This window comes from Fukomys damarensis, unplaced genomic scaffold (genome assembly GCF_012274545.1).
Source record: "Fukomys damarensis isolate Sample0158 unplaced genomic scaffold, DMR_v1.0_HiC HiC_scaffold_27, whole genome shotgun sequence".
NCBI lineage: Eukaryota > Metazoa > Chordata > Mammalia > Rodentia > Bathyergidae > Fukomys > Fukomys damarensis.
This window is the reverse complement of record NW_022900939.1, coordinates 17,747,822-17,763,634: the sequence shown is the minus strand read 5'-3', so window position 1 is coordinate 17,763,634 and position 15,813 is coordinate 17,747,822. Positions and strand designations below refer to the sequence as shown.

At 55.4% G+C, this 15,813-nt stretch overlaps 3 protein-coding genes across 5 annotated transcripts in view; 1 reads left to right on the top strand and 2 right to left on the bottom strand.

Moving 5' to 3' along the window:
• Nucleotides 1-1,047, top strand: part of Trpm5 (transient receptor potential cation channel subfamily M member 5) — a 17,161-nt gene extending 16,114 nt beyond the window's left edge. Inside the window, exons 23-24 of the mRNA XM_010635658.2 lie at nucleotides 228-294; nucleotides 605-1,047. Of these exons, the coding sequence (XP_010633960.1) occupies nucleotides 228-294; nucleotides 605-771 (234 nt within the window). The 3' untranslated portion in view covers nucleotides 772-1,047. The remainder of the gene's footprint in view (nucleotides 1-227; nucleotides 295-604) is intronic.
• A 1,199-nt stretch (nucleotides 1,048-2,246) lies between these two features.
• Tssc4 (tumor suppressing subtransferable candidate 4) lies at nucleotides 2,247-4,442 on the bottom strand. Of its 3 annotated transcripts, XM_019209292.2 has the most exons (4): nucleotides 3,832-4,045; nucleotides 3,585-3,710; nucleotides 3,408-3,459; nucleotides 2,247-3,218 (listed from the first exon to the last, which is right to left on the bottom strand). In XM_019209292.2, exons 3-4 carry the CDS (start codon nucleotides 3,424-3,426, stop codon nucleotides 2,464-2,466), a joined length of 774 nt encoding a protein of 257 aa, XP_019064837.1. In that variant the 5' UTR covers nucleotides 3,427-3,459; nucleotides 3,585-3,710; nucleotides 3,832-4,045; the 3' UTR covers nucleotides 2,247-2,463. The 3 variants fall into 3 exon arrangements, with proteins under 3 accessions (XP_019064837.1, XP_010633963.1, XP_010633962.1); XM_010635661.3 differs by lacking the exon at nucleotides 3,832-4,045 and adding an exon at nucleotides 4,295-4,442 and having other exon boundaries at nucleotides 2,247-3,459; XM_010635660.2 differs by having other exon boundaries at nucleotides 2,247-3,459.
• Nucleotides 4,443-5,992: 1,550 nt separating this feature from the next.
• On the bottom strand, nucleotides 5,993-12,595 carry Cd81 (CD81 molecule). The gene is made up of 7 exons (XM_010635657.2): nucleotides 12,439-12,595; nucleotides 8,920-9,017; nucleotides 7,933-8,007; nucleotides 7,611-7,715; nucleotides 7,227-7,328; nucleotides 6,639-6,725; nucleotides 5,993-6,555 (listed from the first exon to the last, which is right to left on the bottom strand). Exons 1-7 carry the CDS (start codon nucleotides 12,578-12,580, stop codon nucleotides 6,493-6,495), a joined length of 672 nt encoding a protein of 223 aa, XP_010633959.1. The 5' UTR covers nucleotides 12,581-12,595; the 3' UTR covers nucleotides 5,993-6,492.
• Nucleotides 12,596-15,813: the final 3,218 nt, after the last annotated feature.

Here is a 15,813-nt window from a genome sequence, read left to right as displayed (position 1 = left end):
ATCAGCCTGCTGCTGCCCCAACTCGTTTGAGAGCAGGTGCCTGCCCAGAGCTGGTCCTGGAGACCCAAGAAGGGTCTCACGATTCAGACCCTCACCATCTACTTGCCACAGACTACATAGGAACCATGCCCAGAGGGAGGAGGGGGCCTGTGGAAACAAGAGGCGGGTACAGGTGGGGGTGGGGGGGCCACCCCATGTCTTGGCATCTCCCTGCCCCCACCCTCCAGGTAAACTACTGCACACTGCTCTTGTCCTCCATGGCGGACACACTGGCCCCGGGTGGTGCCTACTGGAGTAAGTGCATCCAGGGCATTGGGGAGTGTGGGCAGGGCTCTGCTTCACAACCTGCTCTTCAAGCCTCTGGTGCCCTCACTGGCTTCTGCTCCTGGGCAGTGCACATGCCAGCCAGCCAGGACACAAGGCCTTGGGATCCTCCAGATTTCTGAGGCCCTGCCTGGTGCTGCCTTGTCTCCATATTCATCTTGCTCAGGGCTGTCTCCCAGGGACATTCTGTGGGAACCTACTCTAAGACCACCACGTCCTAGCCCTCATCTCCTTGGTCTGCCCAGGCTGGCAGCTGAGGAAGGGCCTTTTTTCCCACCAGGATCTCAGAACTGTGGGGGCAGGAACTGGAAAGCCCCTTTAGGCTACAGAGGTGGTCCTGGTGGCCAGGAGCACCCAGAAGCTGTCCAGCCTCAGACACCTGAGCTACATGACCTGCCACACCACAAGCCCACCTGTCCTGGAGCCCCAGGCCTGGCTCACCAGTAACCATCCATCACCACCTCCATGGAACTCCCAGAGAGAAGTGGCCTTCCTGGCTAATCACAGACCACCTGTACATGGACATTTTCCTTACAAAGATGAGTCAAATCTCTTGGCACCTTCCTGGGACCCCCCAGGGTGACACGGAAGTGTTGTGAGGTGGCTCCCCTGGCAGGAAGAATTGTGTCCCCATCTGGAGCCTCAATGGCCTGGACTAAGCAGCAACCTTTGACAAAGCACCTGAAATGCGGACATCTGTCCAGGTTGGGAAGTTGCTTTGGGGCCTGCTCTTATCCCAGCTTGCTGATGACAGGAACCTTTCTTTGAAATGCTAGTTGTTACAATTTCTGTTAAGATCCAAATGGCCCTTAGGGCCAGGGATTTAGCTCAGTAGTGCCACCGCCTGCTTTGAAAGCGCAAGGTGCCGAATGCAATACCCAGGGCCAAAACAAAGAGATCCAAATGGCCCATCAGGAGTCACCCGAGCAGTTATGTGGGTAGGGCTGAGTGTCCACTCTATCAACTCTACCCCCTCTTCTCAATAGCTGGCACAGTTCAGGCCTGCAGACCCACTGGCAGTGCCCCAGGAAAAAAAACCCCAATGGGTTATATTGTGCTCTAATGCTGTTTTCAGTGGAGTGTAGGAACATATCCACTTGGCCAGAAACATAACGCAGGACTACCTCAGGCACTCAGGGATTATGCCATCAGTAGAACTGGGGACAGGGACAGGGCTTACCTTCCCTATAGGGATGGGGGTTTGAGCTCCCTTGCTGGTTCTTTCTTCAGAGACCTCAGCCCTGGAATGGAGTCTGCAGAGACAGTGCCAAATGCTCAACAGCACAGCAGGATGGCCTAAGCCCAAGTCCCTGGGCCCAATCATGAGATGTGGCCCACCCATGCCTGCCTTCTCTGCAGCCCCAGAGGACCACTCTTGTTCCCTACAGCCCAGCTTGGGTAGGGATAGGCCCATGGTACCAGCAGTGCCCTGCCCAGGGACGCTGATTCTAGGCAACACAATCCTGAACACTTGACAGGTATCCATCTTTGTGCAGCCTGGGCTGGGCACCAAGGTACCCACCCAGGGTCCCTGTGGTTGCCTGCTCACATCCCAGCCTTCTTACATGGCCTGCTACACAAATTCTCCTGTCTCGCAGTGTGTACAAGCATAGGCTGATGCTGTCCACCCAGATATGCCAGGGGCCCAGAGCTAGATGCTGGGCCATGAGTAGCACCCTGGAGAGCATCTAGTTTTTGCAGCCCCCTGTCTTCAGGATAGATCTGCAAGTGACAGATGCAGGTAAAAAAACCTCAAAGCAGCCCTATGTGAGGCTGCTAAGAGTCAAGCGTGGGGATGATTGTGGCACAGAAAGGCCAGAGAGAAAAGCCAAAGTCCCCTAGCTACAGACTGCTTTGAAGATCTTGGGTGAGCAGGTCCCAGGCAGACACAGAACTGGAGAAAGACCTAAAATCTTTATTTCCCCCACCATGAACACCAGGGAACCAGGACTTCTGGTGTCCCTGCCCAACCCTACCTCTCGGCCAGGTCCAGGAAAGGTCTCTGTTTTAGAGATGGATGCCCAGAGCTACTGATGCCTCCTACAGGTAGCCCACTGGCTTCCTTCCAGAGGGGATGGTCCCTCTGCCATCCCAGTGACAGTGACTCTGGCTAGCCCTGCCTGCAGCCTGGTGGGGAAGTCAGGCTGGGTGTTCCTTCTCAGACCCCAGACCCTCGGGGCTTCTGCCCCTGTTGCGGAAGTGCTCTCTGCTTCGCTTCTTGCTGACATGGAAGCCAACTGTCTCTGCCCCTGGGGGGCCTGGTGAGGAGCCAGTGTAGGTAGCCCCTGAAGGCATCGCCACCTCATGCAACTCCTGGGGGCTGCTCCATTCCTCATGCTCTGGGCTTCCAGGCCCTGCCAAGTGGGTCAGCTCTACAGGACCCTCACCCCCCAAGTCCTCTTTCATCAGGGCCCTCTTCCTCTCAGGTCTGGTCTCACTGGCCCGGGATGGCTTGGTAAAGACTACTCGTCCTTTACCACAACTGGAGGGATCCTGGTTGAAGGAAGGTGTATAGTCAGCGGGGACTGCAGGGCTCCGTGAGTCCAGGAAGGCCAGGGCAGCAGCCTGATTGCTCTGCTCAGTGGCCTCTGCAACATCCTCCAGGCTGTATTTGGTCCAGCGCTCAGGGTGTGCCACATAGTCAGGGATACGGGCCACCCTTCGGGAGTCAGGGCTCCCATGGGCCTTGCCTAGGCCTCCTACTACTGGAGGCTGGCTTGAAGGTGCCAGGGGCCGCTTGAAGTCACCATTGTCACTTATGTTGCTTTGGGCTGCAGGGGGTGGCACCCTCCTGGCTGCCCCTTCCAGACAGTCAAAAATGTTGTGACTTCGCTGGGAGAAGGTAGAGCTCATGCCTCGGAGGTGGAAAGGCTGCACTGCTGTGGTGGGAGTGCCTGTGGGGTGAGAAGGGGGCTCTTCCAGATCTGGGGCCTCCCCAGGCAGTACTTCTGGGGACAGTGATTCCACCTCAGCACCACCTGGCCAGCTGAGATTAGAATCAGAGTCGCTGAGAGAGATGGAGTCAGAAGGCAGGGTTTCATACTCTGTCACCTGTTCAGTCTCCGAGTCAGGGGAGGGCTCACCTGCTCCCGCTTTAGCCATGTTTCCCCAGGGCACACCACACCAGGAATTTGTCTGTGAAGAGAAAAGTGTTTAGAAAAGGTCCCTCTTGCAGATCCACCACCAGGCCTGGGCACGTCAGCAGAAAAGAACTGTGTCCTACAAAGCACGGGCCCTGGCCGCGAAGGCCCTTCTCTCACCTGGTCTGCTGTGTGCCTCTGATGCACGGTGGAGCCTGGCTAGTTGGGCCTAAGAGCCCTGACGCTGGTCCTCAGTGGTAAAGTGTGTTCTCAGGCCCAGGGGTGAAGCTGCTTGCTGGGCAGGGCCTGGCAGGGGACAATCAACCATTAGATCGCACCACAAACACGCAAGAGGTACAGACCCGGGAAAGCGAGAAGTCCTAACACAGGCCAGGCACTACAGCAGGTGCTTTTGGCCCCTACATACTTGATGCCCACAATGGTCTCCACATAGGCGTAGCACAGCCAAGTGGCCTACGTGAGGCTCGCTGCAGCTAGCAGCAAGGAGGATGCAAAGAACTAACGTAGTTTTGCAAGGTAGGTACGTAACAAAAGCCGGGCGTTCCGGGCCTGACACACAGCCTCCCGGTGCGCTCGTGAGGGAGAATGGCACCCCCGCGCCTGCTTAGAGGAAGTGGGGGACTTGCCCAGGCCGCCACGTTGACGCTGCAAGGCGCGGCGGCCAGCGCTGACCGCTCCGATGCCTGTGTCCTCAACGCCTGAGCTAACCCCTTCGGGACGCCACTCCTCGCGGCCGGAAGCCTGTTCCGGAACTAAAAATACGGGCCGTGTCCCCGCCCACACACGCACGGCCCTCTGGGAGGCCGAGTCCTATGCTGCCCTCGTGCTGCGGTTTCCGGGCCCGAAGAACTACAGCTCCCGCTGAGTACCGGGTTGCCGTCCGCAATTAGACACAGACGTGCCGTCAGTCCGCATGCGCTCGCACCGCCAACTACCCCCACTTCTGGTGTCTGAGTACGCCCAGGAAACCATTGCGGCTTTAACCAGAGGAAGGGGCGGAGCCAAAACTCCGAATCCCACAATGCTCTAGGGCTTTCGGTCTGCAGTGGTTCTGGCGCCACCTGCCGGAAGGCATGAGAACAGAGTGCCTCAGACAGGAAGTGCGTCATCGCGCACGGGGGCAAGAACCTTTTCCTTGTCGCTTCAGTTTCTGGCGGGAACTGTCACTCCTGACGCCTTCCGTCAGTCTTTCTTCCGGAGTGGGGCTGACTAGGCCAGAGACCCTGGGTGGACTCGGAGATGCCTGGCTCTCCTCATGCCAAGGGACCTTCTGGGCCTTGGTTCAGACTTCTGTGGAGGCTCGAAGCTTTTTCTCCCAGGGTACTGGCCCAGCCTGTTCAAGGCAGATGGTAGGCCAGCTACCCCCTGAAAACGTGCTCCACAGGCCTTATGCCCTTGACCAGTAGGCCACATTCCTTCTCTGCCCAGGTTGCCTTAGTTCTCCTCTGCTGCTGGACAGCAAATCTAACACTGAAAAGCTGGAGAGAGAACTCCCAATCCAAGGGGCTGCCATCTTGGTATCCCCTGGGGAATCATGATCCAAGGACCTGTTTTTTGCCCTGCTCTGAGACAAAGGAGATGCTTCCCTCAGCCTCCTGATCTTCTGTATGCCTTTTTGTCATATCTTACTCCCTTCTCACAACCTTGCCAGGAATGCATGGTCTTGCTTCCAGAAGTCCAATGTGAAGATGACACCCAGGCCATTAGGCAAGAGCCTTGGCCAGATGTCCCTGGGGCTTTGGAGCACAGGGGGAAGTGGACAGGAGGAGGCTCCTTGGGCCATTAACAGACCCAGCCCAGATGGAGGAGGGGAGGGGAAGATGTAGTTCAGTGGCAGAACAATTGCCTAGTATGAGGGAGACTCTGGAAAAAAACCCAAAAATACAAGCCACCCTTCCAGACAGGAGAAAGGCTGTTGAGACCCTGGGTAGGGGTGAGAGACAGACAAAGGAAGTGTGGACAGAGCCCACTGATTGTTAAAAGATGAGAGGGAAAAGTTGGTGGGGGGAGGGGTTGCCTGAGGAGGTCACTTGGTCTCAGAGCCTCACTTTAGCGGACTGGGTAGGCTTCCGGGTAGCGGGTAAGTTTCTTCCTTGCCAGCTCTTTCGAGATATGCCTGAGCACTGAGCCACCCAGCTCAGTGAAACATTTACAGGCATCTAGACAAGCAGGGAAAAAACTTCGAAATGCTCCAGAGGGAGCAGTGCATCCATTCACTGTGTGTCCCTTGTGAAGAAGGGGGAATGTCTTGCAGCCCCACCCCCAGCACATCCTCTACCAAATTCCCTGGCTGCCCCCTCTTGCCCCTCTGGACAAACACACCCATGAGTTTAGGTAAGAGGTCAAAGCTGGAACAGGCATCACAGAGCCTATAGTGGCACCTACCACATGGGAGAGTTTCCTGAGCGTCTAGTCCTATCTACTGTGGCCAACAGCCTCTCTTAAACTGGTTCACCCCAGGCCTGAAAAGTCCAGAGCTGAGTAATACCCATGCCAGGCTCCCCTGTCCCTTCAGCTACCCCTTGGGTCTTGGCTGCTCTGGCACAGGAAGGGGCCCCACAGTCTTGTTAGCATGCCTGATTTTCCTTCTTTATTAAATGTCTGTTTCAAGATGTAATTACAGTTGAAGGTGACATGTTAGAAAGGACAGGTGCATTGAAGGCATAAGAGTGCTCACAGACCCAGCTCTTAAAATAGGGACAGGAGAAGAACAAGGATTAAAAAGGTGAGCCATGCAGCCCACAGAATGGGCCAAGAGTGGGCAGACATAGCCCCCCAGCTTGGCTATGCCCAGCATCCAGGCAAGTGGTCTCTGGGAGATGACAAAGGGCCCAGAGACACCCCAAAACTTGGGCCAGCTCTACCCCGACACACGCCACATACCAGTGACGCCAGCTCCAAAAAGTAATAGGAAAGTTCAGAATGAAAACAAAACCTCAAAGGTAAAAAGGCTAAGTGTAGCAGAGTAATACCGGAAACATTATATACACAGGCAGCAATGCCTGCAGCAGCCTCGGGGTCACTCTGGGGGCACTGCAGGGATCCCAGCAGCTGGAACTGCAGGGCCTCAGTACACGGAGCTGTTCCGGATACCACAACACAGCACCATGCTCAGGATCATCTCAAAGATCTGTGGGAGGAGAAGGGCAGTCAACAGCAGAGACAAGAGAGGGGCAGAGCAGCTGAGCTGAGGCCCTGTTTCACCCCACTCACCATGATGACAGCAACCACTATGGCTGCGATGCCAATGAGGTACAGCTTCCCGGAGAAGAGTTCGTCGATCTTCTTGTGGCAGTCATCCTGCAGGGGTGGCCAATGGGTGGATAGGAACTGGCCTCAGTTCTAAAGCAGAGAGAACTCACAGCCCGCCTGAGAGGTGGTGCAGTGGCCAGACCTCTGCCCAGGGACCTTCCACTGATTTAAAAACACAGGATCTACTGCCTGGACCCCTTTCTATCTTGAGGTTATGATTATTGGTATCACTGGTGCCCTAGTCACTGGTTTGATAGGTGTTCACGGAGGATGATTTCTAAAGGGTGCTATAGCACACCAGCTGCCAGGAAGTCAGAACCCTGCGTGCTCACAAATATGAGTAGTGTTGAGTCTCCCAGATATCATGAGGTCCACCTTCCTTTGGGCCTTGTACACAAGTCCCACCCAGCCTTCCAGCACAGCAGCCCTGACATGGGCCTTAGTTCTATCTGACTTGCCCCACACAGGCACCTGTGTGGCCCACCCAGAACCCAGGACTCTCTGGTGTGTGGAGACCCTGTTTCTGCCCCACCACCCACTGCTGTTCACCTTCCATAAGGTATTTATGATGGTGGTGCCTGAGGGACACAGGTTGTTCTTCAACACCGAAGTGGACAGCGCAGTCAGTGTGTTGGAGCCACAGCAGTTGAGCTGCAGAGATCAAGAGCACTGTCATCTCACCAGAAAATGGAGGAGAAAAGGCTAGGGTTAAGGATATGCATTACACTGCTATCCCAACATGCACCTGGACCAGTCAGATAGATTGCTCAGACATCCCCCACTGGCCAGGTCTAAGAGGATCTGGTCACAGAGGAGACCCCCCCCCGCTGCCATATCCTGAAGTCTGGGCTGAGGCAGGACTCTTCTAAGAAGGCACACACCCCCACCCAGGTCTGCAGCCCATCCCTGCTGCTCCAGCCCAGCCAGCCACACCGTCTCATGGAAAGTCTTCACCACAGCCTTGGCATTGTTGGCTTCATCATCCACCACAGCCTGTTGCAGAGCCTGGTCATAGAACTGCTTCACATCCTTGGCAATCTGTGAGAGAGGCAAAGTTACAGACAGCAGGGACCAATCCAAGGGCAGAGCCCTGTCCTCTGAGCACCACCTATGTATTCAGCCCCAGTGCTAGCTCCTCCATAAAGCTGAGATCTATCTTCCAGGCAGAACCCAAGGGGAGTCCAAAGAGCCCCCGAAAACCATGGGCTAAGGTGACCCATGACCAACAACCTGGGCAGTGCTCCAGTGGGCTAACCTGGTCCTTGTTGACGAAGCCCCAGATGCCGGCAGCCACCTCACAGGCAAAGAGGATCACGAGGCAAGTGAAGAACTGAGAGCAGGGAAAAAGAGGGTAGCTGTGAGCAGGGCCCAGGCCAGCATGGGGCTGCCTTATACAAAGGACAGGCCCACAGGACCACCAGGTGTGGAGGAAGAAGCTGGCAATACCTGCCAACCCAAGTCCCCATCATGAATAAGCTACGTAGAGCCATGGAGGACAGAGCCTGAGATGCAGCCCTGGCAGTAAGATGTTGGCATATTCATCCTCCCCACATCGCCTGCCTGCACAGGATGGCCAGCTGGAGCAGGGAGGATGGGGCAGGGTGTGTGGGGAATGTCCACAGGTGACAAGCCCAGGTAGCTGCAGCCCCTAGGCCAATGATGGTGAACCTTTTAGAGTTTTCAATGATACAAACAGCCTGCTGCAGCAGGCATGCCATAGATTTGGCACCACTGCCCTAGGGAGAATTGACACAGCTACCCCCACCCAAACTGACCAGACTCTGGACAGCACAACTGGGCCTCAGCTTCCTGCTGACAGATGATGTGTCCAGGGACATCTGATGCTGGCCTCAGAGTTAGATTCAATGCCTATGACATTTATGTCTTCGTGTGTGTATGTGTGTGTGTGTGTGTGTGTGTGTGTATGGCTTTTTTTAAAGAAAGAAAAAACTCTCTTTGTAACTTAGCCTTGGGTTCTAGACATGATGGACATCAACCATAATGGGATTTAATTTAAGACAGCAACAGAAAAACCAGGAAGCCAAAATTCTGGGAAGATGTTAAGGCTGCCCAGTGATCTCTGGTACAGGCTGGGGTGGCTCAAGTGCCACAGCCAAGGCCTGCTAGGCTGAACTGAAGCCCCTGGGTCTGTCCCAGTGCCCACTCTGGCCACCTACTCCTTTGGCCTGCTAGATCCTACTTCCCAGAGCCATCCCAAAACCCACTGACCTCCCAACCTTACCGTCCCAAGCAGACACTGGGACTCCTGGATGGCCCCATAACAGCCAAGAAAACCGACGAACATCATCACAGCCCCCACAGCAATGAGGATGTAGATGCCTGTGGGGGTGAAGGGCCCAGGTGAGTGGCACATACACACTGTGCCCAAGACATTAGGGACTGAGGCACTGGCACCCAGTACTAGCTCGCTCCACCTGGCCATGTGAGCCCTGTCTGTGCCTCAGTGTCCTCTGCCATGCATGGGAAGGGACAACTATGCTGAGTGGAGGGTTAGATGACTCTTAAGTGCCCAGATATCATTGTTGACAGTACTTCACAGAGATTTTCCACAGTGGGGCCCCGCACCCACCACCTGTGCCTGCTCCCAAATCCCTCAGGACTTGTAAGGAGCTGAGAGGGACCACATCATTTTAGTTTGTCAAGTAACACACCAGGAGCTACATGGTGGACCCAGATGTTGGTAGTTGGGAGGGGGGCTGTGCAGGAAACCCCAGTATTGATTTGTGAATGGGAATGAGGTGAAGTTCCGTGGTGGCCACACAGCAGCCCCACCCCACCTATCCTGGCCTTAAGGACACCAGCATTTGCTTTGGGGTGCTCTGTGTGGTTGTACGGGATGGGGAGGCCCTCAGGCAGGAGTCTGGTATGTGAGGTGGCCAGATTCATGACAGGACAGCTTGAGACTGTGCCGGGGCCAGGCCACCCTCCTCATCTGCCAACACTCATTGGATGGGCAGTGCATTCCTGGGGCAGGGCCACCAAAGACCAACATGTGTAGTACCTCATTGCCCAAAGCCCCCCTTTCCCTTGGGAAAGGCCACAGTGTCTCTGCAGGGCCCTCCCAGCTCCTCATCCCCCTGGTCACTATAGCAACACTGTTGGGCAACCCAAGCTGCCTTGCACAGAGCCAGGCCCACTGTTCTCTGCCTGGGCAGCTCATGAGGGAAGGAGCTGGAGGCCAGGATGTACTACTAGGCTTAGTAATGGACTAAATCTGGGGCCTGGCCTTCTCACCCAGCACTGAACACCTGGCCAAGGGGAAACTTCCCATTTCACAGATGGCTCCTCACTTGAGGACCAAAGCATACTTAGACTGGGTTTTGGCTCTTTAGGCTCCCAAACCCCAACCATAAGTCGAGGCATCCACCCACTGTGTCACTAGGTCATGTTCAAGGGAGAGGTGGGGACTGCCTTTCTTGGTCTTGGAGGGTCCCATAGGGATAGGTGGCTTCAGTCCTGGGGTTGCTCACATTCACTTGGCAGCAGCCTCGCCCCAGCACAGCCTGGAGCCCTTTGGCATTTCTAGGGTGCTGAGGGAGCCAACCAACACTCCATCTTCCCAGCAGTGGACAAAGCACCTTTGTGAAGGCCTGCATCTGCTTCCAGCAGGGCCCAGCCCAGAGGCGGCAGGGATGCCAGGGGCCTGATTTGGGAAGGGCAGAGACTTGGGGAGGATCTGAGGGGCCACATCCATGGGGCACAGGCAAAAACTCCAAGCCAGGGGGTGGCAGGAGCTACTATTCATCATGAAGCCTGCAAGCAGTACAGTGCCCGAGGCTGTTCCCCAACATCCAGGAGGCCATAGCTGAGGAGAGGTGCAGAGCAAAGAACAGGGAGAACATGCTGGTCAGATACCTGGTTCCAATGCCACTCTTCCCTGGCATCAGGGGGCCCACCTTGCAACCCCTTTCTTGTGGCACCACCACCGAGTGGGAGCCTTGGGAGCACCTTGGTGTCCATCTTGCCAAGGGCCAAAGGTGGGAAGGAGGCCAGGAAGAGCCACAGCCCTTCACAAAGGCCCTGCCTTGCCTGTTCTCTGCACTCAGCTCACACCCTGCTGACCCTACCTGAAGCAAGCTAAGCTTTCCATTCCTGTCTAGCCATGCCACACAGACATGGACCCACACAGGGACTGCTCCACCTGTGAGCATATTGCCATGTCCTGATAGAGTGGCCTGCCCTAGGGCTACTGTACCTCTACCCCTGCAAGACCACAAGGCACAGGAGGGGCAGGGCGGGAGTAGCCCCCTCCCTCTATGGACAGGTGAATGAGGAAGGTGCAAAGATACTGCCTACTCAGATGGCCAAGCACCCACCTGTACTGGAGGGCAAGGGCAGGTTTGCTGGGAGACCTCTCTGGACCCCAAATACTCCTGATTATCTTGGAACGAGGAACAAGCCAGGAATGATGGCATATGCCTGTAATCCTAGCACTTGGGAAACTGAAGCAAAAGGATTGCCATGAGTTGGAGGCCAGCCTGGGCTACATAGTGAGTTCAAGGCCAATCTGAACTGCATAGCAAAGGCCTTGTCTCAAAACAATAAAAACAACAATAACAAAAAACCCAAATATATAGATAGATAGATAGATAGATAGATATAGAGAGAGATAGAGATAGATAGAGAGAGAGAGAGAGAGAGAGAGAGAGAGAGAGAGAGAGAGAGAGAGAGAGAGAAATGGAACAAGAGGCTAGAGAAAAGATTCCAGGCCTCAGAGGATGTGGGGCAAAGCTAACAAAGCTAACAGGCTGGGCCCTGGTGAGAGCACTGAGCTGGACACAGGGCTCAGAGCTCTCTCTTTTCCTCCTGCGAGGGCACCAGAGCAAGAAGGGGTAGGGTCTCAAGTTGGGAAGGGACCCTCCCTAGGAAGAAATGGACTCAGAAAGAGTCAACCATAGGCTCCTGCCTCTAGGGAGAACAGGCGCCATCCCTGGCCATGCAATCTGGACCTGGCCCTATCTATTTGGCTTGTGGGAAGACAAACAGAGAGGAAGGAATGGCACCCCTTGGGTTACCCACTGGGGTGATTGTGGGGGAGCTAACAGGAGCCCTACTCAGAAGCTAGGCCTATCTTCCAAGTTGGGGTAGGGGCATATCCCGTCCAGGCTCCACTTGGGAAGGGGAGGACCCTCACCAGGCCCCAGCCACAGCCCTAATTGAGAAGCTCTGCCTTTAAAGGGTAGGAACATCTCACTCACACTTCAAAGCTCCAAGGGCACTCTGCCCAAACCCCCAAGGTGGAGAGCTGGCCCCTTCAGTGGGCCTCTTCCTGGTCATCCAAGCTCCTGGGCTCCACTCCTGCTCACAGACAGCCTAATAAGGCTGGAAGGTATGGAAGGCTGGGGTGGGGGAGGCAGCTGAGTCACACTGCCCTCCCTAGCCTGGGCCTCCAGCGGCTTCAGCTGCTCCAGTGCAGGTCACCAGCCGCACCCTGCCTGGGAGCCTCCCCAGAAAAGCCTACTTATAATAAGCATGGTACACCACCCCTTCAGCCCCGCCTAGTCACCGCCCTCCTATTTAGGCCTGGCCTGAAGCGTTCTTGTGGGGTTCTTGCTAGCTATAGGCCCATCTGCAGTCCAACCTTCCAGCTCCAAGAATCTCTTGCTGGCTGGCTGCCTCCTGGTCAAACTGCCAGGCCCTGCCTCCCAATGGAAGCCCTTTCTGACTGCCTGTTTTTATTTGCTGTCCCGCAGCTGTCTGCCTTGACCTGTTGACCAGACCCTGCCCACGCATCACTCACCCACATAGAAGGTATTGGGTGCCGGCTTGTTTCCTAGCTCCAAGTAGAGCAGGCTGGTGGTCTGTGGGTCATGGCGCAGCCACAGGGCCACGCCCAGGATCACTCCTCCAGCCAGCTGGGGAAAGAGTAGGAACAGTGTCATGAGTAGCCCACAACATGGTGTAGTGTATAAGCACCCCACTGTGCCGAACATTCTGAGCAGGCAGCTCTAGTCAGGAGGGATGGATCCTCAGTCGGAACCATAGCTGGTTTGTCAGTGTTATCCTCTAGAGGCCAGGGGCCCCTGCCAGCCACTCTGGGATGCAATTCCAGGGCAGATTGCCAGCTCAGATGCAGGGCAGCTCAGATTTACTTCTTTAGTCTAAGTGTATCCCAAATACTGAATGGGACATAATTATACAAAAGACTTTCATTGTTCTCAAGTTCCAGATTGACTAGATGTGCTATGTTTTTATTTGCTAAATCTGGACAGAGGCCACAGCAGGACCTGGGCACCCAGGGAAATTGGACCCTCCTCCAAGGGGGTGAGGTCCTTTGGTGACTGCTAGGGTGTGTGCTGGGAACCCCAAGTTTTTGCTGCCAGGAGAAAGGGTAGAGATCCGATGATGCTGGGGCCCTTATGGGTCTTATGGCATCTAGGGAGCTGCAGGGCATGGCCTATGGTGCCCTGTGAGCAAATCCCTGTCACTGTGGCCCTAGGAAGGGAAAGGCTGACAACAGGTGCCTGCCGTACTCCAGGGAGAGACGTCCACAGTGGGTGGTTTGGGCTCCACAGACAAGGGAGATAGAAGGGATCCTGCTTGGGCTGGCATGCAGGATCCAGGGTCAGACTGAGAGAGGCCCACAACTGGCTCCTGTCCACTAGGCTGGGGACTATTCTACTGGTAGCAGTGGTGCATGGGCTTATCCTTTGCCATTCCTGGTACCTGGCAGGGCACTTTACAGAAACATGGCATCCAGGAGTGACTGAAAACTCTGGATCCTGCCTACCTCTGCCCTCCTCCAATCTAGAACCTCTCATCTGATGCTTTTAGGTACTCTTCAGCAGGGTGGGGGGGGGTTCAGAATAATAGGAATAGGAGATTCAGCCCCCTTTAGATCTTTCTACTGTCCATCTGTCCCTCCCCAGGTGTGACCCATCGCCCCATAGACCCTCCTAAAGTTGAGGTCACTGACTCTGGGATAGGCACCATCTGTCTGGGTCCCTGATAGGGGTGGGGAGGAGTACAGCAACCTAGATAGTTGAGAGGCAGGTGGTCAGGCCTTTATCCTGCTTTCCTGGATGACAGAGACCTGCCCAGCACCATCCCAATATATCAGCTGTGGCTACTCATGGGCAGGGACTGCCTAGGGAGGACAGAAGGGTCAGCCTGGTGTCCCACGAGAAGCCTGCCTGGCTTCCCTGCATCTTGTCAGGCTCTATTTCTCCGACACATGCTCTCACTGAAGACCTTACCCTGTGCGGTTCCTGAAGAAAGTAGCTTGGGGACACAGCCCAACACAGTCTCCGAGGGAGGCACCAAGCCAGGGAGCACCAGGGGCAACAATGTCCCTCCAACCAGGAATGCCCACAATGGACGATCTTCCTGGAGCTTGGTGGGAAGGCCTGGTGCAAAGAAGGTCACTTCTTTGTTTCCTGGCCTCATCCTCCTATGTAAATAGGGGCTGACAGCTCACCCCATGAAAGGAGAAGAGTTGCTGGTCAAATAGGAAGGAGAACTGAAACATGGGCCTGAGTAAAGCACCTGGCGGCTCAGTTCCTACTGCTGTGGACCTGGCTGGGAAGCAGGGCCCTAAGGGGCAGGGGGTGTGCTTAGAAGAGTGTGTAACTGTCCCTAGGAAAGCCCCAAGAAGGGCTGGGGATCCCCCAGGAAGGCTGGTTTAGGTACCCACAGAAGTGGGGTGAAGGAGGAGCTTCGGGTTTCCAAGCCACCTCACCTCACCCTCCAAGTCAGGGCCAAGGTGCTTTCCCCAGAGCAGGAGGCTAGGGCTTTCTCTCCCTGTACCCCTCCCTTGGGCCTGAGCTATAGTTTCGCAGCCCCTCTTCTGTGAGCTGACCCCATTTACAAGATGTTCACCACTGTTTTCACACTCTACTCTGGGGAGGGATGGGTCCTACTTCCCCACTAGCTCCTGGACTGAGGTTCTTCCCTGTTGAGCAAGCAGGGTATGTGTTACAGTCAGTGAGGGCTCACAGTGCACCTGCTGGCTGGCTGAATCAGAAATGCCTGGCAGCTGGGACCCCAAGCGTGCCCCTCATATGACAAGGCCCCTGTGATACCAGGGGTCCTCAGGCTTCTAGGATCCTGTAGAAACAGACAGTGCTCTGTGCTTCTATGCCTGTCACACACTCAAGAGGGCAGGGAGCGCCTGGGACAGTGCAGGGGAGGCAGGACAGTGAGAGATGGTGGGTGGCCCAAGGGAGCTGTGTTGAGCTCCTCTTCAGCTGGCTGCCATCTGCGGCTCGAGCAGAAGAGGTGACTGGCTGAGTTGCCCTGGTAACTCTGGCTTCCTCTGTGGCTTTGAAAACGTCATGTATTTTGTTTGGAAACTAGTCCAGAAGTTGCTCTGAAAGATGTTCCAAGCTGGAGGGGATAGCAGACAGGGAAGTCCTCCCCTGTCACATTCTCAGTGGTCACAGAGAGCTAGTTGCAAACCCTGACATAGTCATGAAAGGCAACTGTAAGGCTGCCACCTTCCTGTGCCTCAGTATCCCCACCTGTGAAAAAGCTGAGCATGCCCAGTGTTGGCTCAAGGGCTGCTCTGTTGTGCTGACCCTGGCTGGGCAGGGATTGCCCTCACCCTTTCTGTGCAGCCTCCCATGGGTGAAGCTGGGCACAGCACCCTCTCACAGCAATGCTTTCCTCATAGAAACCTGTAGGAGGGCAATGCTCAGGCCACCCCCAATGACCCAGTAGCCACTTCCTGCTCTGGGAAGGAGGCTTTCTGGGCAGATTCTAGTGTGGCATGGAAAAGCTGTCTCCAGATGAGCCTCTGAACCCCAGTTTTCCTGCCCAGTGATAACAAGGGGTCTGGCCTGGCTTAGAGGGCAGGGGAGAGCCTGACCTAAAAATATAGAGGCCTTGAAACCTTCAGTCAGAAAAACAATGGGGTGGGGAGGGGGGAGGTGAGGAAGGTAAGAGTTGGGACAGGGGTTGCCTACCTCACTGTCCCAAGGGTACTTTCTATTCCACAAGCCCCTAAGGGTAACCAGAAGCCTTTCTGGTGAGAGAGGGGACGATCAAGATTGCCTGGCACTGGGTTGGCTGCTGCACCCAGATCTCCATCCTAGCTCTTGTCCAGACCTAGGGGGTGGGGCCTTGAGTTGAAGCCATGAAAACAGTGAGGAAACTGAGGCAGTGGGGAGGAGAAAAT